General features: G+C 37.0%; 1 protein-coding gene and 1 long non-coding RNA gene across 4 annotated transcripts; both read right to left on the bottom strand.

The window, feature by feature from the left end:
• Positions 1 to 296: 296 nt before the first annotated feature.
• On the bottom strand, positions 297 to 2303 carry LOC108960580 (disease resistance protein RFL1-like). Of its 2 annotated transcripts, none has more exons than XM_039315250.1 (2): positions 1791 to 2303; positions 297 to 1593 (listed from the first exon to the last, which is right to left on the bottom strand). In XM_039315250.1, the coding sequence occupies exon 2, from the start codon at positions 1581 to 1583 to the stop codon at positions 669 to 671; it is 915 nt and encodes a 304-aa protein (XP_039171184.1). In that variant the 5' UTR covers positions 1584 to 1593; positions 1791 to 2303; the 3' UTR covers positions 297 to 668. The 2 variants fall into 2 exon arrangements, with proteins under 2 accessions (XP_039171184.1, XP_039171183.1); XM_039315249.1 differs by having other exon boundaries at positions 297 to 1590.
• Positions 2304 to 8796: 6493 nt separating this feature from the next.
• On the bottom strand, positions 8797 to 11345 carry LOC120295010. Of its 2 annotated transcripts, none has more exons than XR_005552378.1 (3): positions 11214 to 11345; positions 8937 to 9228; positions 8797 to 8818 (listed from the first exon to the last, which is right to left on the bottom strand). It is a non-coding gene; the product is annotated as an uncharacterized LOC120295010 (long non-coding RNA). The 2 variants fall into 2 exon arrangements; XR_005552379.1 differs by having other exon boundaries at positions 8797 to 8811.
• Between the last annotated feature and the right edge of the window lie 13313 nt (positions 11346 to 24658).

Here is a 24658-nt window from a genome sequence, read left to right as displayed (position 1 = left end):
TCTTCCAAAGATAGAGTTGGATAAAGGAGAGCAGAGCATGTGAGAGAGGACGAGAGTTGAAAGCGAGTCATTATATTATTGGATTTAGTTATTATTTCAGAAGTCAGAGAAAAGGGAGATAAAAATAAATAAAAATGAAGAGGGGTTATGTCAAGTGCAGTGCACCCAGACATGTTAGCATTTGAGGAGTTTCACGATAAGTTTAAAAGAGAACTTGGGCTGAACATAAACTAAAAGCACTCGAATTTGAACATGAGTAGGCAGAGAGGAAATGTCATTTAGTGGATACCCAACTGTCAATCTAAGCTCAGTCAACATATATGCCATCAAGATAACTCCCCCAATAAATAAAGGCAAAAAAGAAGAAAGAAACCCTTTAAGCTGTAAGTTCTCGTCCAAACATCAAGCTTGTCATAATGCTGCAATAACACAGAAACGAAAAAAAATGAAAATATAAATTTCCACTATCACGGGTTACGTTAAATGGAAATGATAAAGAGAGGTGGTTCTAAAATTCTCTCTAACTTGGGACCATCTGCAAATCCCGAGTTGCTTAATGAAATCACAGATGATCTTGCCCGCCAACATCCCGGTCATATTCATCAACGCCCTCAGACCCACCGCCACAACCCCCACTTCCAGCTTCCCCAACCCGTCTATTCTAGTTTTTACACTTCCGCTTCCAGCCCTTGAGATATCTCCTCGGGAGGAGTTGATACATGGACAAGCTCGTGGCAATTCATTTGCTCGCACACATCCCTCGATCGCGACGTCACGATTAATTTGCATCCATTTCTTCCTAGGGCTATACCTACTTCTTTCAAAGAGTAATATTTCCCAACGCCATCCAAGATAAAGAGGAGTCTCCTACCCTGCAATGCCGCCTTCAGTCTTGCGCCCCAGTAAACACAGCCCACCTTCGTCAAATCTAGTTCGAGATAGTTCGCAATTTCAGTTTGTATTGTACCGACAGTGCCTGCTTGCGATACAGTGACCAGACAAGCACCATCGAACCTTGAACAATCTTGCACTATCTGATCATGTATATGCTTCGCAAGAAAGGTTTTGCCCACTCCTGCCTGTCCCCAAACACCCACTTGGAGCAACTCTTCGTTCATCAAGCAATCCCAGATCTCATCCCTTTTTGTTTGAGAAGCTTGTCCCACTAGTTCACCTGGTTGTAGTTCATAGCCTCGGGCCGGTTTCACATCCAGCGTGAGACCGGTATCAAATCTACCCTTCTCTTGCAATTTGTCCACTTTAGTCGCAAGGCCACTCACCTGATACGCCAATATGAGACGAGAAAGGAAATGCCCATCTCTGACTTTTCGTCCTAACTCATGGACTTGATCCTCCAGCGATCCTGCTCTTTGCATCCACCGGTCAACTTCTCTCTTCCTTTTCTTTCCCGGTCTCCTCTCGTCTTGCTCTAGTTGGGAACTTATGTCAGCCTTCCTGGCTGACACCGTTTCCATATTCATTTCCAGAGCATCCATATTCGCTTCGACTCTGCTGAGGTCGATGATCTTTGGAGTAAGACTCAAGACATTGTTGGCGAGTCCCACAATTGCGTTGACATCCATTGTCCGACTGCTGAGACCATTAGGGGAAAGATGCAAATTAGTACTCCAGGCACAAAACTTTTTAGCTTTCAGCATTATGTTTTGACTTTTCTCCCACAATTGAGTACTTACAGCAGATATTTCCGAGTTTTAATTGCAAATTAGGATTCGAGGTGCAACAAAAGAATGAAAATGGAAGGACTCTAGAGAAAGAAAAAAGAAGCATACAGCCATGGCGTGGGTTGTCTTTGGGGAATTTGCTATGGGAGAACCTGCAGGGAATCGAAACGACAACTTAAATCGTTTTGGACGCTGCTATAATTTGAGGCGAAGAAACGATTGGCAAGAGTGGGAACGTCCCGAGGATACGTTCTTCCTTCGTTGAGAAATTCCAACTTCATGAGCTCCCCCGAAAAACCCTGACCATGGTAAACTGCAAATCGAAACTTGGGCGGCTGACTCCACAGGCCTCAAGTAAGTGTATCGGAGAGCTTTGGAAAAATGTGAAGTCCTTGGACTCAGGCGACTGGAAGCGAGCTCCGCGGCGAGCGCCGACCAGGCAACAGGCGACGACCGGCCAAGCCTCCGACCAGGCGACCGGAGGCGAGCATCGGTGGGGCGCCGAGATCGCGCGATCTTGGGCGAGGTAGATCTGGACCCTCCTCGGCGACTGGCGGAAGAGCGAGAAGAAGAATGAGAATGGAAGGAATTGAAAGTGGTTTTTCTTTTTCTTTCTTCCTTTTTTTTTTTTTTGGGGTGGGGGTGGTGGTGAATTTGGGATTTTGAAGAAGAAGAAGACGACGACGAAGATAGAAGGGGGAGTCGTCAGATTCGTGTGCGCTAATGGACGCCAGACGCAAACAGTGGTGGCGTGAATTATGTTGTGTCACAATCCACCCCTCCAAAAGTAATCCTTTCGGGATCAGTTATCGGAGGAAAACGAGCAAAAATCATTCTCCAAATTAACGTTTGGACTGAAAACAAGGCGCTCTTTGATATAAGATAATCGATTGGAAAGCGAAAAAGCTTTCGGAAACATATTGCTTTTTCTCATTTTCTCTTCCTACTTGTGATTTCACTAGTGATTTCACTAACTACCGACGTGATCAGACGAGCAATTCGAGATGGTTAAGGTTCGAATGTGTCGAGGCCATCAACAGAGGAGGACAGTCACGAGAAAGGAAAAAGAAAAACAGGACTAGAGACGGTGAGAAATGATAGTTCTGCTAAAAAAATGTGCCGAATCTAATCTAGCAAATCAAATGACGGCCCACCGGCACTAGCTACGAGGAGAGCGCCGGACAAATTTAGGAAACGGAGGAGAGCTCACCCGGTAAAAAAACTTGCCAATAATCCTCCGAATGAAACCCCGCAACGAGAGATTAATTCAAAAACGGAATATATGCGGGAGGAAGGAGTAAAGGAAGGAAATAGCTAGGAGAGAAAAGCTTCCCATCGAGATATATAATGAAGTGAATAGAAGCATAGTTTCCAGACGTACCCCCAAGTACACGCCTGCGGGCATGCAAGGGGTCAACCGGGGACTGTCTCGAAATACCGACGTTGACATTGGAGGCATTCTTTTCCTCTTTTAGCTCTGCTTCGTCACCGCATCGCGTGAGCCAACGTACCCGGACGATACGTTCTTCTTTTTTCTGAACCAAAAAAAAAAAGTTATCGTTGATGATGAAAATAGAGTTAAGGTTTTAAACTATATAGACAATTGTTTTCAAGAAAATGACTCGCAAGTTGTTGATTTTAAGTGAAATAAACGGATCATCAGTTGAAAAAAATGTAATCTCTCCTTTGTTATAAATCTTGCTGATTGTGATAGCCTAGCACCATCAAGAATAGAGGATACTCAAAAGACATAACCTCATATAGAAATCAATAACTTGTTATCAATATATGTATTTCTATACATATGTATGATACATCAACAAGTTAATTATAATATCAGAGTTGGCTCACACGAACCCAACAAGTACAAACTCAGAAACAATAAACTAGCTAAGCTCATACTTTAGAACTCCTACTACCAAAAGTTCTCTACTGACATCAATAGTCAAATCCATTGATCAATATTTATCAAATTATAAGGCAAGGCAATGGTTCATTCCATCGACCAATCTATTATTCAATATCTAACCATGGTAACAACATGACATCTAGTGACTAGGTGACCAATATTCCCATCAACAAGGTCTTTACTTATTATCAGCCGGTGGTTCGGCCCCGAAAGATATCTTAGAACTCGTATGCATACTCAAAACTCCTAATTGGCTTCATAATGATATTGAGCACCAAACCATTATCCTCCAAAACCAGAAATCCATACCTTAGGCCATATGACAAACCAAAGTAAATAACCTTTCACAACTCAACTCATCTACCAAAAATACATTCCATAAGTCATTTCTCAAATCATTATAGAAATTTATTTTATAAACCAGATTTGCAAAGCAAAACATACATATAAACTTTCATAATACCTTTTGTAACACATTTCTAAAACCATTCATGAATAACTAAAGAGGAGTAATTGTCCGATTCAGATTTTATACAATAAAAATACCATTTCATAATTCATAATACATCACTTACAAAATATGAGTTTACAAACTTGAAAAGGAAATAAAGTGTCACTCACTTGGGGAAGTCTAAAAACCAACATCAATCAATGCTCACACAAATCAATGAACTCCTGATCTTCAACATCAAAATCAAGTAAAATGATACATCAACTATAAATCAACTAAACTATGCTTAATCGCCAATAAAACGAGTCCTACACACTAATAACGAGTCCTACACACTAATAAAATGCTTGCTCAAAGCAAAAAGTCAAAGCTGTCCAAGTCCCTTTGTGTCAAACCCCATGGCTCTATAATACCCTAATCTCTTGTTTCCATGTAATTTCACAATTTAAAAACTCATAAATCAGACCCTGTAGTTCAAATTTCATATAACTCAAAGGTTATGCCATAATTCTAAAAACTACTCCGATTAAATGGATAAAAGACATTAATCCTTAGCGAGCGTTGCAAAAACGAAGTCAATCCAGTTTGGCGAGGTCTCTGTGATGTATATGCGAGAAACCCTTCTTTTCTTCTTTCTATTATTTCTCTTTTTTTCTTCTCTTTTCTTTTCCTACCCTATGCGTGCCCTTTTTTTCCAATATAACTCTTCTTTTTTCATTTTTTTTTCATTTTAAATTCAACCCCACTTTCGATGAAGTCAACAAGGCAACATTACACTTGTTGCATCATATCCTTGTCATGGTAGATTAAAAATAGTTTGAAAAACGGTAGAACTTAGCACGAATCTTGGGTTTGCCTTCTAGGAAGATAGCTAGAAGACTTGGAGTATGTTCACGTTACCTTCTAGGAACATAGCTAGAAGGCCGGAGAGTATTGGGAGGGGCGAGTTTTTGACGAGGAACAGTACCTTACTTTGGCCGCGTTTCTTTTATGTTAAAAACTAGCCGAGGATATAAGAGGATATAATGCGATAGCCCATATTGGGAAAATTAATGATATTAGAGGAGTATAATAATGGTTAGACATTTTTCCACAAATAAATGACTATTAAAAATAAATAAATAAATAAATAAATAAATAAAGGAAATAAGATGACAATTTCGTTTTTTTCACTTGTTAATGTGACTAAATTTGTAATTACAGATAACTTTAATAATAATACTTTTTCAAAAAATTATATGGAAGCTAAACATAAACAAAAAAGAAAAAAAAAATTAAGGGCTAGTTTATTTAAATTTTTAAAATTATTCAAATATCATTAAATAGAAAATCAATGACAATTCCTATCACTCTAACAAAAAAAAAGTCTTAAACCTATTGCAATTGTGACAATTCAGTCATAAACTTTTTTTGGCCAATTTAGTCCTAAATCTTTTACAATTGTGCTAATTCAGTCCATCGGCCAAAATTTGCCAATCGGCGTTGACGTGGACGCGGGCGTCCGCGAACGCTAACGTGGCATTTTTAATTATTTTTTAAAATTTTTAAATATTTTTTTGAATTTTTGAATTCTTTTTTTTTTTTTTTTTTCCCCATCTTCTTCTTCCCCTGGCCGATCGGCGAGGTCAACCTTGCCGGCCAATGGCGAGACTCGCCCCTGCCGGCCGGTGGCAAGGGCCGGTGAGGTCAGCCTCACTAGTCACTGGCGAGGGCAAGGCCGCACTAGATTTGGCGAGGTCAACCTCGCCGGCCACTGGTGAGGGCAAGGCCCCGCCAGATCCAACAAGCTCGACCCTCACTAGATTCGACAGGGCGATTTGGCGATGGCAGCCTTGCTAACCACTAGCAAGGTCGACTCTTGCTTTGGTTGGGCGAGGCCCTACCGGATCTGGAAAGGGCTGAGCTCATCGGATCTGGTGGGGCCTCACCTTCGCCGGCCCTCGCCTCCGGTCGGCATCAGCTGGCTAGGGGAAGGAGAAGATGAGGAAAAAGAAGGAATTAAAGAATTCTAAGAAATATTTCAAAATTTGAAAAATAAAAGAAAATAAAATTTAAAAATGCTACATTAGCATTCACCGGGCATACCGACGTGCACATCAGCGCCAGCTGGCCAATTTTGATTTGATGGATTGAATTGACACAATTGTAAAAGGTTTAGGACTAAATTGGCTCAAAAAAAAAGTTTAGGACTGAATTGGCACAATTGCAATAGGTTTATGACTTTTTTGGTAATTCTCCCCTCTAATTGACGAACATAATTTGTATCACTTTATATTTGACAAGAATAAACTTTGACTTAAGAAATACAGTAATTTTTTGAGGGAGCTTTAGTATTATATGCGTTTCAATAAGTTTTGAAGAGATCCTGACAATATATAAACAAAATAAATTGATGAAAATGAATAGAAAATCAACAAAAAAATTACCTTTGAAAATTTATAAAAGAAAAGTACAGCCTAGGTTTTGCTTCACTGAAAAACATGAGATAAATTTATCTTAGATTGACATCTAATGGACCAACCTACATTAAATAAATAAATAAATCTTCATGTTTTTTATTTTCATCACGGGGGTTGCTTCTCCGAAAAATATCAGATAAATTGCTATACATTTGGACTCATTGAAGCAAAAGATAAGGTAATTCGAAAGAATTTCTAAAGCAATCAAAACAATGTTGATCCACATTTAATTTATCCAACATAATTCGTTAACGTAATAAAAATATTTTTACAACTTACCTCAACTTTCAAATAAATGAGAGTTTTTGCGTCTTGCCTCCTCTTTGAGCTCCCAATTAGCCTCTTTAAGTGTAGTTTTGCCGTTGGACTTCACATAGGGAATATTTAGGGTCACAACATTTGATCAACTCTGTCAACAATTGGAATAGATTGCTCCTCATAAGTTAAGTTATCCTTTAACCTAAAGGTATAAAATTTAGCACATGTTTAGGAGTAAACACATATGTTCTTAATAAAAATACATAAAACACATTATGTATGTCGATAGAGCTGGTGGTAAAGCAAATTTATAAACAACATTGCCAATCTTTTGTAAAATCAAGAATGATCTCACATATTTTAGACCTGTTATGTGTGCCAAATTTCATAACGTCATTCTATGACACCTTTGAATCAACTCACTTAAAATATTATCTGTTTTGATCCAACCCATACTGAACCTCAATTTTGTCCTTGGCATACAGGAATGCACTTTTCTAGGTCACACATCCTAGTAATACTTTCATCTAAGCATGCTTAACATTGTAGTACCAGTGGCAAATGTCGTTGTTATGTGAAAATGCATCTCTTGTAAAGCAAATTTTAGTTTCACAATTAAGTTCATTCCTTACCCCATTGCTATCTTGGAAGCTTGTCAAGAGTTGCTCTTTTTCTAGACCCATATGGCTCCAACGATTACTACCCACCCTAATTAGATCAAATCGTCACAAGTATATCAGCTTCTACGTGATTTATTTGTGAATCGCAGTCCTTATGGAGGGGGTTTTGCTCTACTACCATATTGTGACACTCTTGGATCAACTCATTTGAGATTTTGTTTTCTTTGGCCCATCTCATACCTAATCTCATAGTTTTGTCTTTTGGTATACAGGTAAACACTATTCCCAAAGATCATCATTCCTAGTAATGCTCACACCTAAGCATGGTTAACATTGTAGTTCCAATGCCAAATGTTACTATTACGTCAAAAGATGCCTCTTGTAATGCTCCCCCTATTCTCGCATAATTCGATTCATTGCTAGCCACTTCGCCACCCTAGAAGCCTGCCAAGATCTGCTTTTTGTTGAAGACCTCTGATCTTGACAATCACTCACTGCGCTTATTGGACTGGGTCGGTACACTTTCATAGGAGAAACCCCCATAAACAAGTGACCCCTACCTTTAATTGCACTCTACACCTTTTAAGGTTTGCACAACTTTTCTCTCAACCCTGTGCTATTTTTAAATGCTCCAGCACTAACTTGACTTTCTCTTTTAATTGTTTAATAGACATTGGGACGATCGGTCTTTTCATTTTCAACCATACGACACTTTAAAAAGAGTCATTTTAGTCAATCGATCAACAATCACCCATAAAATATTCTTACCACTAGCGTTCTCGATAGATCAATGATAAAATCATGTTGCTCCAACTGGTTTTCGATGCTCACTTTTCACTTGTTGACATCATTTTTCACATAAATCCACTAGGAGTATTTTCTCAAATCCCTATAAATTCTAGTGTCCCCGGGATAAATTGGGAATCTGGTGTTGTGGGCTCCCTGCTTTTTCTACTATGAATCATTAGGAACATATGGCCGACCACAAATCGGACCTGTCCACTTAGATAGTAAAATTTGCTTGTCCTGCAATTTCTCCAATTGAGGATCTTCGTCTTGTTCCAACTTGATTCTGTTAATCAAGATCAGTCGTACTCAAAGATTAGCTAAGCGAGTATCAAGTTGATGAGTCAATGCCTCTAGACTCAGTTTTCTCATATTCTCGAGAATATGTATCTGATGTCGCCGACCTTTAAAACAAGACTGATGGCATGCTTGTCGATTCCCAGTATTTTGTTGACATCCATCGTAAGACTGCTGAAAGCTTTAGGGGTAAGCCGTTGTCGGTTGCATTCGAGGTGTTAAGAGTATAACACAAGATATGGGTGCAAACTTTTTTCAATAGCCTTGATGAAAACAAAGCATTCAGTATTTTGACTTTTGCCCGATAAGTTAGTTAGTTCTGTTAAGCTTTAGTTTCAGAATTTCCGACCTATGAACTGTCAATTAATATTTGAGGTGCAAGACAGCCTTCAGCATTCAATTTTGACTTTGCCCGATAATTGCAAGACCTAGGAATGAAAATGGGAGGACTCTGGAGAAAGAAAAGAAGCATACAGCCCATGATGTGGATTGTCGTGGTGGAATTTTGTTAGGGGAAAGCTGCGGGGAATCAAAACGGCAACTTAATTCGCTTTTGACGCTGCCATGATATGAGGCAAAGAAGCAAATGGCAAGAGTAGGTACGTCCCAAGGATATGTTCTTCCTTCGTTGAGAGATTCCAAGCCCATGCGCTATCTTCACTAGCCCGATTAAAGGAACCCGGAGGAGCAAATCGAAACTTGGGCCTGACTCAACATGCGATAGTCTTCAAGTGGAGTAATGAATTACGTCGTGCCATAGCCACACCTACAAAAGTAATCTTTCTTAGATCAGTTTTCAAATGAACACAAGGAAATATTGATTTCCCAATTAACTAATAGACTGAAAATAAGGGACTACTTGATATAAGAAATCAAATGAAAAGTGAAAAAGTTTTGGCGTTTTTTGGGGGCGATGAAGCCATTCAAAGTAAATTGCTTTTTTTTTTCATTATTATTATTAAAAGACATCGTTTCACTAGCTGCTGAATCGATTAGATGAGTAATTTGAGATAGTTCAACTATGTCAGAGACATTAACAAGGGAGGTTAAAAAAAAATACAAAACAGAACCAGAGAGAGAGAGAGAGAGAAAATGTTAAATGCACTGAGAAAAATGTACTACATTTTGTTTACCAAATCAGATGACAATCTTGTGCAGGAGATACCAAGCAAAATCTGCCTTTGCTTTGAGATTGTACAGGAGATACCATGCAAGAAGGGACATTCAAGCTCACATAACGTGAATCAGAAGGCATGCGAGGCCTTATGGAGTAAAGATTCTCCACCCAAACAGAACAACTTTTTCTTGGAGGACCGTTTCTGATGCAATTGCTACCATGTGCCGAACGAGAATAAAGCAGAAGGCTAGCTGTTGTCCTTTCGGCAAGGAAGATACCATTGAGCATATGCTGCTAAAATGTGACTGGGCATCTTTTCTTTGGTTCCGTGTATTGGGCATTAAAATTGACTAGGAATTGACGCATATAGCCATTAAATTCTAGCTCAATATGCAATGCTATCCTTGAATATTTAATTAGTTTAATGTGGTATTTGAACTATTTATGAATGGTCAATATAGTCATGAAACTTACGTGTTTTATCTAGTGCCTCTATTTTTCATGACAGAGTCATCAATCATTTGACATTAATATATCTATAATCATATTTATATTAATCTAAATCATGTTCCTTACAAATATGTATAAATATGATTATAGATATATTAATATCGTTTCCACGTATCCAGATGAAAACACTTAAACATAAAATGGCAAGAGTATCAACTGGATACAACTCTAAACGAGAGTCTACTTCTATTACTATAGAGATAATAAGCTAAATTTTACTTGAATGAAAAATTGTAATATTTATGAAAACTAAAAATGTAACAGAAAGATAGCATATATTTTTCTTGATTTAGGTAGATGATTCAAATAAAACGATATTCTGAAATCTAGGTAATAATGCAATTGTAAAACTTATTAATAATATTCTTATTAATAATATTGAATTACCAAATGAACTTTTCTAGAAAGTTGATGGATTAAATTGAACAATTAAAATTTTAGAGACTGCATTAAACATTTAAGAATCGTTTAAGGACTACATCTAACGGAATGATATTGGCAGAAGTTTAGGGATTATTCGTGTCATTTCCTAAAATTGACAGGGCAATAGTTGCACAGTGGACGAAATTAAGCCCCATAGATGCAAAGTTGGTACCACAAGGTGTGTCTGGTCCTTCAACCAGGAGGGGTTGTGTTCCTCTGTTTTCGAACTTTAGAAATCTTTTTGAGCTGTTTGAATCTATTTCGGCGAAGTATGTCGCTAGCAAGTCCAGTGAATGCGCCAATTGGGTTTCATTGGCTGCTGCTGCTAGTAGGAAGATGTGTCCTCGGAACAGGATCAGTTAACCCCCCATCTGCTCTAATGTCGCTATTACGTGATGATGTGAAGGCCTTTCACCCATTAACAGGCTTGTTCTGTACTGGGAAATTCAGGGGAACGAAGCGATGCTTTTGGCCAGTGAAAGAAATAACAATGTATCGTCTAACACATCTACGAAAGAGAGAACGGACAAACAAAACAACACAGGACGTAAAGTTTCGCATTCGTTCCTTGTGTGAAATAAATCAAGGGAAACTAGGCACGACAATTTACGGTAACCAGTTAACATGGAGAGCGCAGGAAAATCTACGAAAAATAACAGAAAAGCAAGCTCCAAATTTGCGCTAATCTAAAGGAGTCTCACCTGGTTAAAGCTTGCTGATAGTCCTCCAAATGAAATACCGGAAGAAGAGGTTAATTCAACCATGGAATTAAGAGACGGATAGAGGGAGAGTAAAAGAAGGAAGGGCTGCGAGAGAGAGAGAGAGAAGCCATGGTCGAGGAAAATGGTGAAGGGAATATGAGCAGAGTAACCTCTATTTATAGGCCGCTCTGATCTTCCCCAAGTCAAGCCGAGAGAAAGTCACGCCCCGCGGTCAAAGTGAGGACAATCTGTCGGGGGACACCTTCCCAGAAGAGTATCTTTACTCCTCAATAGAAGTTTTAAACGGCCTTTTTCCACTTTATTATTATAATCCAGAGTCTTGCATACTTCTTCTTGGAACATGACCCAAAAAATATAAAGAAATACACCTTCTTGGAAGATAGCTGGGGGTCACATTGGAGGCGTTCACCCAAAGTGGCTTTCATATGGTGAAAAATTTTAAACTAGTACATATCTCAAACTTATTTTCTAACCATCAAAAACCTAAAATCAGTGCACTTGTGATAAATTATCATAAATTAATTTCTTGACTATCAAAAATCCTAAATTGATACAATTATAACAAATTTACCTTATATTAGTTTATGTTAAATTGGATTGATAATAAGAAAAATCATAAACCGGTATACCTATCAACTATCATATATCATCAAACTCAACAATTTGACAGTAAAATTTGATAAAAATTAACGGATAGTAAGTTTGTCATAAATGTACCAATTTGGAAGTTTTGATGGTTAGAAAATTACTTTTGGTTAAATTTATTACAAATATACTAATTAGGGTTTTTGTGGCATTAATCATTTTTTTATGTGTACTTTGCAAAAAAAATCAACAATTTGGATTTTTTTTTTTAAATAATAAGTTGCCTACGGAAATAAACTAGTGAAAAGTATTTTCATTAGTTACAAAAATGTTTTGTTATAAATTATTGTTGATGATGAAGATATCTTCCGTTAATTAATAATTTTAATCAGTACAAATAATTATTTTTAGGAAAATATCTTTCAAATCATTGATTTTAATTGAAATAAATGGGTCAGTTCAAAAACCAAAGCCCTTCTTTCTCGTAAAACCTACTTATTGCATAATACCCTTCTCATGATAGACTATAAATTTTTGAAAAACGGTAGAACTTATCAAGAATTTTGGTTTCGCCTTCGCAGAAGATGACGAAAAGACTTGGGATGTCTCTTCACAACTCACATGGGAGGCGCATTCAATCACGTCTAGTCTATAGAACATGGTTTTAGACTATCTATCTTTTCTGATTCAAAAGTCAAATGAAAATTTATTGGAACAAACAAAATTACGTATATGGACCCCTTATGATGACTCCATTTAGAAAATACATCCGGCCGAGAGAATGCGTCATGAGAGTTGAATGCATTATGTTCATAAATGAAGGCAGTCACCGAAGCTACTACCAACGCAGTAAACCAAGATCTCAAAAACATCACGATAAGATCTTGTATCTAATATGGATCCTTCAGATGTTCATAAGGCTAAATTCATGAATTTGAGCCTAGGAGCCAACGCTTACTGATGCGTTAGCAGGAGAGAATAAGGAAACAAGTTGCGCTTTGCAGAGTTAAGAAAATAGAATCGAGTAAATGGTCAATTGAGAAGTATTAATACACATAATCCCTTAGCATACTGACTGGTTTCATTGCCATCTAGTGGTGAAACAGAAGAAATCAGGACTGATTGAGTATGGACTTGAAACAACAAACTTGAGTAAAATTCAGATTGAAGCGATCTGTATCAGGAGAGAGCTGAAACTGGATTTGAATGACCCTTACTCAAACTCTGGACCTGTAGTAAACAGAACTGAAACATCCTGATCCAAAATCAAATTGATCAGCCTAGCTGCAACAACAAGGCATTAAGTCGAAGCTTCTTTCTGAGGAAGAGTTGCTATCTGAACCAGTTCATTACAATTCATTTGATCACAGACATCACGTGATCGTGAAGTCAATATTAGTTTACATCCATTTCTTTCATGGCCTATTCACAAGGTCACTAAAGAAAAATACTTATGAATATTATCTAAGGTAAGAACTAATTCCCTACCCTCCGACACGTGCTTCAGTCTTGCACCCCGATGATTAGGATTGACATTTGCCAGATCCACTCCAAGATAATTAGCAATGTCACCCCGTGCTTTGTCAACTGTGTTTTCCTGTGGAACCGTGACCAACAGCCTTGTACTACACGACTATGTATGTGCTTCAGGATATTAGTTTTGCCTGCTCTTTTCGCTAACACCAACACTGAGCACGTCCTCCTTCATGAAATAATCCCAGATCTCATCCAATTTAACTCGAGAAGCTTGTCCCATTAGTTCTCCTACTGGCAGTTCTTAACCTCCAGGAGGTTTCCAACCCACCGGGAGGCCTTCAGCTATTTCTAATGGAATTCTTTCCCGTACTCTCCTAGGATCGTTGATCCAATTCTCCAATGTTAGACGAGCCCAGAGGCTCCCATCTTTAACTCTCCGTCTTAACTCTTTGTCTCGATCCTTGAGCGTTTTACATTCTGCGATCATAGGCCAACCTCTCCCTTCCTTTTCTTTCGGGGCCTCGAGCTTATGAGAATTGGACACCATTTCCATTTTACTTTTGAGAGTATTCATCGTTGATTCGACTTCTTTGACGTCGCTGATCTTTGGGGCCAGACTGAAGCTACCGTCGCCGAATTCGGCGACTTCTTAAGCTTGCATCAGAAGCAGAACATGACCGTGCACTATTACCTTCATTGACTTAATGATTGCTTTTGTTATCTGGCTGGTCGATAACAAAATGTTTTGGGGACAAAAGTAAAATGGAATTGAAAAGATTGGCTCGCGGATCTACAAAAGAGAGAACAGACAAGAGTAAGGACACGGGGGAAATTGACCGAGCAAAACTGCACGCGACAACGTACGCCGAACCGAGAAGGAGAGAGGACAGAAGCGAAACCGAGGGAAAGGGTAAAGTGAGAAGAACGACACCTTATTTGGTAACATTTTTATTTCTTAATTTAATATTTTTTTATTTTTGGCATATAAAAAGAATAAAATTATATTTGATAACATCAGTTAATTTTTATATTTTGAGAACAAATTAGTGGCCAGTGAATATATTTGGAATTGAAACAAGAAATAGAAAAAGTTTACTTTTTTGTTTGCGAGAATAATTTCTGAAACATGTTATTTTCTTTTCTAACTCTTCTTCTTCTTCCTCCTCCTTTGGGTGACCAGACCTCACTTAGCCACCGCGAGGTCAGCTTCACCTAGAACCTCACCATGGGCCACAATCCTTGAGGCCAATGTGGTCGTCGGCTCATCTGTGGGCGATTGTTAGAAAAAATTCAAAAAAATTAGAAGAATCTCATAAGATTATTATAAAAAAAAGAAATTTGATGTCACAAAAAAATTTGAGAGTCGTACAAATCGCATTTATATTCTTTTCTTGTTTCAAAAGTAAAAATTTATACAATTATCAAAAACATTTAAATACTAAAAATAAAAAGGAAAAAAATATTTCAAAATAGAAATTATTTGAAAAATAGAAATATTATTAAACGCATTCCAGGAGGAGGAAACTTCACAGCTGCACACTTCATGAGACGCCTCAAAAGTCAAAGTCTTCGAAAGATGAGGCCTACCGGACACGTTCCTGGAAGTTTAGATTAAGTTTACCGGGACATCTTTCTGCTGGGGCGCCGACAAGGAAACTTTTTTTTTTTTTTTTAAACTAAGCCGACAAGGAAATTGCATAGCATTTAAAAGTGCTGTCTCAGAGAATATTATGTCGTTCCTCATATTCTGTCTTCATCTTTTCTCTAATAATCTTTCGTCATTAAATTGAGATGTGACGAAGCTCAACGGTTCAACGTATATCAAGCTGAACAATTGTGATTTTTTCGTTTTCGGATTCCACGATGAGAAACCAAAGAGGCACGGTGCCTCCTGGAAACCGTAAATTATATCGTGAGATTTGAGCCATGCGGCACGCTTAGGCATAAGCTTTATCAAGCTATTTGCAATTGCTGATTTGTTTAGCAGATATTTTAATTCTTATGCATATATTGTTTATGTACGTAAAGATTCTATTTTAAGCTTTATTCAGTCTTTAATTCTTTTGCTTATATACTGTTAACGTGTATATGGATTCTAATTTATTTCTATTTTGCAATATGTATATATAATTCAATAAGAAGAGTTATATTTCATGATAAAAGTTAAATGGCATGGTTGCAAATATATTCAGTAATAAATATTTTATCCTATATAGATTCTCTTTGGAAATACCTATTTAACAAGATATTGGAGGATAAAAGAGAAATATCCATCATGAAAAAGCATAAAATTTCACCTTACATGTTTTACCAAATGACTGAATGAGAAGTGACTAATTGGACACATCCAGCGTGAGACCGTGGTCAAATCTACCCTTCGCATCTCTTCCTGCACTTCTTCGAAACACACATCAGCCTTCTCGCTGACGTCATTCTCATATTCATTTACAGAGAATCCACCTTCGCTTTGACTTTGCTGACCTTAGGGACAAGACTTATGGCTTTGTCGGCGATTCGCAGGATTGTGTTGCCTTCCATTATAAGACTGCTGAGGGCATTATAGGTGTTGTCTATTAGTATTACAGGGACGAAAGTTTTTAGCTTTCGGGATTTATATTTTGACTCTTGGGTCAATTGTTATTAGTATTCAAGATGCAAGACAAGAATCAGAATGGGAGGACTGTAGAAAAAAACAGAACCATAATTATGGTTTTCCAAAAAATAATTTATAGGAGAGCGTTTTTTGGAATTTCTACCATTTGATTTATGGAAAATGAATTGGTCAATGAAAATATTAAGTCTTCTAAAATAGGGGACATAAAACATTTTCTTTACTCACATTCTCTTGTCTCACACTCTAGCAAAACCTTGCTAACTCCATCTTCTTTCTTTCTTTTTTCTTTTAAAAAAATTCAATTTTTTATTTTATTTATTTATTTTTGGTGATCCGAGAACCACCGCACTTTTTCTTCTTTTCCTTTCCTTTTTTGGAGTTTTTTTTTTCTTCCTTTTCTTTTTTTTTTTTTTTTTTTCCTTTTTCCTTCTTACGATCGAACTAGCCATAAAGGAGTTCAAGCTCACCAAATCAACAAGCCTTTTTGGGGCCAACGAGCTCACTAGGCTTGCTAGAAATCGGCTCATTGGAATTCGGCAAGCTTGAGCTGACCTAAGAGTAGTCACTGGCCACCACCAAAGAAAATAAAAATAAAAAAAAATTTTAAAATAAAAAAGAAAAATAAATAAAGAATAAAAATTTATCAAAAGAAGTGCACAGAGAAAATTAGATTTTCCATATTAAATAGTAAAAATATTTTTTTTTATTCATTTTTAAATTTTAACTAAATATCAAAAAAATATTGCCATGCTTTTTTAAAAAACGACATGTACCATGATTTGGGTTGGGTTGCCTTCCTGGTTCGGTGGTTGGGTTGTCGCAGGCACCATCCTGGAAAATGCTAGCATATCACCGTGTCTAGCCTAAACCTTCTTCGAAATGGGCCAAAAGTCTTGAAGTCACATCGGAGGAATTTTCTTAGCCAGGAATGTCACTTTCATGTCAGAAACTAGTTAAAGCTTCGTTGACTGCTCCGATAATCATGTGACTTGTGAAAAATGTTCGAGACTATTTCTAGGCCTTTTCATTGCCATGCCAGATCGCAAGGACCGACGATTCTTGGAAGATGGGATAATTCTCCAGTCAAATGAATAATTTTTAGCTCGCTAGATTTGGGTTGTCTTGGTGGAATTTGCTATGGGGGAAAACATGCGGGGAATTGATACGACAATTTCAACTGCTGTAACTCGAGGCAAATAAGCAATTGGCAAGAGTGGAATGTGCGCCCCCAGGACGTGTTCTTGCTCCGTTGAGAAATTCCAAACCCATGAGCTCGACCCTGCAATACACTTGAAATTTTGGTGCACTTAGCAATTGGTATGCTTACGGATCATAATTGGCACTAATCCTCATTTATTTTTATTTTTACTTATCAGCAATTATTTTGCTAATGGTTGTTAGGTGTCTTACAAGCTTTGAAATGTTGTATTTGTTCAATCATTATTTTCAGAAGTTATAAAATTCGAAATCATATATTATTATTGGTATTATTATTGTTAATTCAAATTTTCAATGTGTCTTTTGAGAAAGGGTAAGATTGTATATGTTCATATTTTTAAGGGTCGTTATTTTTAATGTTAAATTTTATTGTACACATGATAGTTGACTGATATAGCAATTTGGGATTTTACTCTCCGTTTGTCACAATTTACAATTTTTGTGATTTTTATGTGGTATTAATCCAATTTTTATAATAATTAGTTTGGGATAAATTTGTCATAAATATACTTTTAAATACGTAAAATTTGTCATCGAATTTTCAAATGGCGGGACGTGTTTTTGAATTTTCAAAGTATTTGCTCACTTTGCAACATTTCCCAAAGTATTGCTTCTATACTAAAGACCAAAATAATTTAGTCTATTTTTTATCTCCTTTTTTATTAAGTCCGGTTTATTTTCTTTCTATAACATACAATTATTATTCAATTGTTTCCCTTTAAGAGTTTTTGAAGAAATACCAAAATTGCTATATAATATTCTTATTTGAGATTTTGTTATATTCTAAAGAATTTTTGTCAATAACCATTAATAATATTGTGGGGTTTCACACCTCAATATCTAGTTTCGTTCTTTTGGAATGTATTTTTACCAATAGAAAACTCCAGAACTTGATGGCTTTGCAGGAATCTTCCTTCAGACTTTTGGGGATGCACTGTAGCCGGCCTTTAACATCTAAAAAAAGTCACCGGTTTCTTCCATGCAGGTCAGCTTCTTTCTTTAATTAACTTGTCTTATATCATTCTGATTATTGGAAATTTGACTCCCTGAGAAGCTTTATCATTTTAAACCAATTGGTTTGTGTAGCTTTGCGACATCATATAAAAATTGTTGCAAGTGGGGCGAATCTTTTTCTTCTTGACATTATCTCACCTAATCAATGTGCCTTTTATTAATGTTAGACAATTCCACGACAATATGACTATTGCTTATGAACTAGAGGGCCCAGAAAATTTTGGGTTAAAAAAATTCAAGAAACCCTAGGCATGACCATATTTACCAGTGCTAGTCACATGGAGAGCCCAGAAAATTTAGGTTAAAAAAATGCTTCAAGTTTTCACTAAGCTAAAGCAGTCTCGCCTGATAAAAACTTGCTGATAATCCTCCAGATGAAATACCGCAACGAGAGATTAATTCCAGCAATGGAATTAAGAGAGTACACAGGCAGAGTAAAGGGAGGGATGGCTGCCAGAGAGGTGAAAAAGTCGAGGAAAATGGTGGAGGTCAATAAAGCAGAAGTCTTGAAGCATGGGGTCTACGGGGGACAACTTCCTGGAAGATGGTCGAGGCAGACTCGACAAACGGTGGGATCATCATCAAGAGTCTTGCATACAACTTAAAAGTAGCCAAAAGTCTTTGGGTCATATCGGAGACGTTTCTTAGTCGCTTCCATGCGACTAGCTGATGCCATGTGCATCGTGCTGCTAAACCTATATACTGTTAAATTAATACAATAAAAAAATCTCTAATTTGTACGTTTATGATCAATTTATTTTAAACGAATTTTTCAACCACAAAAAATCTCAAATAATAAATTTATCATCCGTTAACTTCCATCGAATTTTACCATTAAATTTTCTTGCATGGTTGACATGTGGCAAGTCAAAGTGGAAATCCATATGTTAATAACACAAAATCAATTTACCCCAAACTTGATCTTTCGGGTTATTAAAAACTTCAAATTAGTACACATGTGACATATTTACCCTCCATCAATCTTGTGATGTGCAATTGAGTTTATTTTTACAGATTTGTCTAACATTGCCTCTATATAATGAATACCTGATTTTTTTTTTCTTTTTAATTCACTACAAAATATTACCAACAAGAAAAAAAAAGCTTTGATATTAAAGTAAAATCAGTGGACCATTCATCATAGGCAACATCCCAAGGTGAAGAACAATAGAGATCCTTTTGACAAAAAATAAACAGATGAACAAGAAGCAAATGAGCTTTAGGAATACAAAGTTTAGCCTAAAAACAAGCAGCACTAGTAGTAATGAACAAGAAGCAACGAACTCCATTCTCTTTCGGGAAATCAATGTCGAGAGTCAGCAACCCATCCATGATGCACGTGACAGGCTTCCCCGACGCGGACCTTAGTAGGCTCGAAACCAGCATCTCCCCAAACGCCGGTTTCGTCATCGCCTTGTAACCGTACCCGTCCATTAAAGCGATGAACCAGAAGCCCAGGTACCGCATGAAACGGGATTGGATGTTGGAGAACTGGAGTAGGTGGCTCTGGATGTAGCCAGAGCTGAGGAAGGTGACGTCCAGATCGACGAGGCTGAGAAGCTTGGGGAGCTTGAACATGGCATTCGCGTGGCTTTCCATCGAGAATGTATGGGAGATTATTAAATATTATACGGCATTTTTGAAATAAACTAAATAGTATATAACCCTCACGACTCCATAAAAAAAAGGAAAAATTCCAAATAAGAGTTTAAAGTGCTATTATTTTTTCAAATAAGAATCTGAAGTAAACTTTATTTCAAAATAAAAGTCCTACAGTGGATTTTGTTTAAATAAAGGGTTTAAAGTGATTGTGGCAGTGCCAAAGAAGGGCTTGATTTTCCACTTGGTCAAGGGCATTCTCATCCTTTATCTTTTTTGAATTTTTTCTTTCTTTAATTCCTTTTTTCTTATTTTCCCTTCCTTCTTCACCTGTGGCTGGCCTAGCCACCAGCAATGCCCAAAGAGGGCTAGATGTGGATTGCCCTCACCCGATCTAGCAAAGGCCAAACTTGTTGATCACAAGTGAGGAACAACCTCACTTGGGCGAGGGATAGCCTTGCCTCACCTCTCCCATGGTCATCAAGGGCTTGGGTGAGGGTCATGGCTGTCACTAGTGATTAGCGAGGGTCACCAAGCCCTCACCGGTGCTTGCTGGAAAAGTAAAAAAAAAAGAAATATATATATAAAATTAACAGTGTATTTTGATGATAATACCCTTGACTGGCTCGAATATTTAGCCGCGTGGCAACCAAGGAGGTCAGACCCTTATTTAAAACATTAATTGCCACTCTAAGCCTTTATTTGATATTGACATGATCACTCCGTATCCTTATTTGACACATAATTCACCTTAGGCTCTTATTAGGGAAAATGAGCATACATTAGGTCTTTATTTGGAATTTTCCCTTTGGAAAATGCAATTTAATAAAGTATCTCTGCATATAAACTACATTAGATTGTTTAAAAAATCATTAATGGTAAGATAGTTCATATTTGACGAATAAATGATAATAGAGGATTATTGGAAATTTGGAATAGTTATGTGTGGTGTTTATAGATTTGTCAATGTTAACAATTAAAAAAAATATTATAAACATATGTAAACATGACTAAATAATTAGTTAAACTGAACTTTCAAAAATTAAAATACATTTAAGTCTATGATTTTTTAATTTATTAAAAGATTTGATTATATGAATTATCAAAGATACTTTCAAAAGATAATTTCTAAATAATTATCATTTAAGTTTTTAAAGGAGTTTCAGTTCTCTGGGATTTCATCTAATCAAGCATCTTATTAAAATAAATGTTAAATTTTTGAGGAAAAATATTGAAAAGTTCCTTCACCAAGAATAAGACTTCACATTTTTTTTCTTTGTCACACCTGTTACTTTTCCAATAAAAATTAGATGAACTGGTATATTTGGAAGTTGTTAGGAAAAGATAAGGTAATTCAGATAAATTTTCTAAAACGATCAAGACAATTCTAATCAACATTTAATATATCTAGTAGATATTGTCAACGCATTAAAAATATTTTCAATCGACTATTGGCATTCTTGCGATTATTTTAAATGTTCCTCTGTTATTTTGTGTAGCTAATATTACTATCGCTGAGCTAATTTTTACAGCTGCAAGAGGTTCGAATATCTCATTCTCCTATTTTCCTTAGTCTTGAAATTCATCCATCTATTATTTTAATTAAATGCAGTTTAACAATATCATCTCATGATACACCGCAAAATGTACTAGGAAGGTTGCAAGATAACTACGCGCTCTATCAATATTGCACCCTCCTTGAGTGGATCGTCAAGATTAGGAATCTGTATCAGTAACATCTAAGACAAAATGTCATCCATTTGAACTAGACTTGGTATCTACATGTGCTTGCGCAGAACAGGTCAGGAAATTTGGAAGGTCCATCCGCAAGACGGGTCATTGATAATGGATATGCCTCTGATGCATGCTTTGGACTTTGGATAACAGAGGGATGCTCGAGAAAATGAAGCAGACGAGAGGAGTTTCACACTAGCTTAGAGACTCTTGGAACAAAAGATGCATCACTCCAATGCAGGTTGAGAGCAGAGCAAGCAAAAGTTAGACAAATCTTCTTATTGCTTGTTTCAGATAAATAATGAAACTCAGTTCAATTTATTCGAGCACCTTCTTGGCTTTTTCCCTCTACACGCAAAGAATGGTATTAAATTCTTTATTACACGATCAGTAACTTGTCTAAGATTCCTAAGGAGTCTAAAGCCTAGAGAAATGATGTACTCAAATACTGAATTACAGAGCATGAGCAAAGGCAATCACCATGTGTAACCATGTGCTCCGTCTGGTTCTTCGTCTTCTTCGGTTGGAAAAATGGATTCTTGGCCTGTAAATATATAATACATATATATCACAAAGTGTCCAAAATCTTATGCTTTTTCAGGATAATTCTCTTTGTGCCCTGTTTTACATGATCCTGTCTGTTCTCTGTTTGATTTCTCACATTTCCGTTTCTTGCTTCCTTTCCTATATCTGTTTGTCTTTCTTCCTTGTTCATAATCAGGTATCTCGACACCAAATTTTGATGATGCTGGATGAAGTACGCATTTTTATGTTGCCTCTTTCGTCTTTATTTGATGGATCATTACCATGTCCAGCTTTTTGCATTACGAGTATAATCGATTGCATGCAAGAATAGAGTGAAATAATTGGGGAATGACCAGCAAAGGTCAAATTTTGTGAGTATTTGATCAATAGATCTAAAAGGCATTGGCAGAGCATGGAAAAGGACAATCCTCAGTGTTTGCGATGATATGATACTTCGGCTCTGAAATGGATTTGTTTACATTCCAAGTCGGATAGTGATTTCTCCTTTTTCCGTATGGCTTATTGGGTTGCCATTTGGTTGTATGGCGGAGAACGTGGGAGATAGCTAAACTGGCTGCTTCTTTGGATCATGTTAGTATGTCTGGTCCTTGTACATCAGTAGGATCTGATTTGTTTTTCATGTTCATGCAATTTTGTCGCACATAAAGTTTCACAAACCATCAAGTTGGTGTTCTGTGATTGTTTTTCACCTTTTTTTTTCAGTAGTCAGATACAGAATTTTTCTTGAAATCTGTGTTCTACACCTAGGTCACCAAGCTATTTTCCCTAAAAAAATTATTTTCTTCTCTAGGTTAATATGGACTTGTAAGTTACAGATGTCAGACTTCATGTTGTTCAAATTTAGTTAGCCTTGTTCAGTTCGAGGGTGAGAGAATTCATGAGACACGGAACACTGAATTTTGTATGGTGCTTTGCTTCGTAAGGTGATCTTGAGTTATGTACTCGTCCGGATTGTCCACAAAATACAGGACTCACAAACATCATGTGGCAGAAGGTACAACCTTCTGATAGTATTCGGACTACATTCTGCTTGTTTACTTTGGAGGATGTGTGATCACTCTCGTAGATAATGTGCAAAACCCTTTTTCTTGCGGTTTATGTCACAATGTATCGTTTGAGCCCTTAGATTAGAAGTTCTTGAAGAATTTAGATAAATACACATACAAAGGAGGAGCATGCAGATCTTCTCCGCCGTCATTGTTGTTAAATATGAAGAAGTAATTTTCTTGATCAAAAATCTGTTACTCTTCTCTGAGAGATGGGATTGGACAAGGAGAGCAGAGGCTGTGCAAGAACGAGAGTTGAAAGTGTGTCATTTGATGAGTTACATTTGAGGAGTTTCATTTGAGGAGTTGCACAGTAGCTTAAAATTAACAAAAAGCACCCCGATCGAACAATGAATTGCCAGAGAGAAAACTTATTCGGCGGATTCATGAACTTTCAAGCAAGCTAAGTCAATAAAAATGCCATCAAGAAACCCACCACCCATAAAAAGAAAATGAAGAAAGAACCCTTTAATTTAGATGTCCGGACTCCTACATCAAACTTGTCAAAATGATGCAATAATAGAATAACGAAAATCGAAATTTCTTTTATCACACGTCATGTCAAATGGAAATGATGTGAAGAGAGGTTATTAATAATATTTTATTTAACTATCCTTTGTCTTATGAAAGAAACGAGCGACATTCGATATTGTCTTGAATGTCTACCCAAGTTATATGATCAAATTAAGAAAAGGGAGCGATCTCCTTACATCGGGGGGAAATCCTTACATTGCTATACCCAAATGGAGACAGATGAAATAAAATGGCAGGTATCCAGACATGCCGAAGCGGAGAGGGAAGGAGGAGTCTGCGCTTCTCATCCAGAGGAATCATCTAACCAACAGTGCCTTCTTGTGACGCAGTGATCTAACAGGCACCACCCAACCTTCCACCTCTTGGCCATCTAATCTGCCTGAGTTGCCGGAATTCCAGCAGCGTCGAAGAAAGCCACGAAGGCGGCTTGAACCTCAAGCGATTCAGCATTCTCAAGCTTCTGCAAAAAGAAGTTATTTATTGTGATAAACGTGTCAAAACTGTTAACTACCCCATAATAAGTTCTCTGCATATTATAGACAACGTTGGCTTATTTATTATCTTCGAGTTTGCAATTACGAGAAATATATACGTATGTTGCTATTTTCTAGGTTTCATGGGGAAATTGATCCCAACCAATCTAATTTTTCTTTTTTTGAACTATGTTGTCTGTATTGGCTTTTTCAATAAAACTGTATGTTGTTCATAATCGATTTTTTTAGTATTGAAGATTGCAAAAGCATTATCTCTTGGCGCTAGCTTTTCATTATGGAGAAGCCAAAGGGGCTCCCTAGTAAGTACTGAGCAATTGAAAGATTTATTGAAACGGTCACTCGCATCGTCGGATGGTAAGTTACTCGAGTTGTGGTCTGATTTTTGCCATCTTCCGCTCATAAATCAATTGTTGTTTTCAGCAACGTAGAAGCAAGGGCGATGATATATAGCATCTCAATAAAAAGTTACTTATTATTATAAATGCATCAAAACTGTTAACTATCCCATAATAAGTTATAGACAAAGTTAGTTTATTTATTATCTTCGAGTTTGCAATTACGAGA

This window comes from Eucalyptus grandis, chromosome 6 (genome assembly GCF_016545825.1).
Source record: "Eucalyptus grandis isolate ANBG69807.140 chromosome 6, ASM1654582v1, whole genome shotgun sequence".
In the NCBI taxonomy this organism is placed as follows: Eukaryota; Viridiplantae; Streptophyta; class Magnoliopsida; order Myrtales; family Myrtaceae; genus Eucalyptus; species Eucalyptus grandis.
This window is presented reverse-complemented; position numbering and strand designations above follow the sequence as displayed.

Excerpts from the sequence above, each read along its gene's own strand:
- LOC108960580 (XM_039315250.1), bottom strand. The coding sequence starts at position 1,583 with ATGGATGTCAACGCAATTGTGGGACTCGCCAACAATGTCTTGAGTCTT.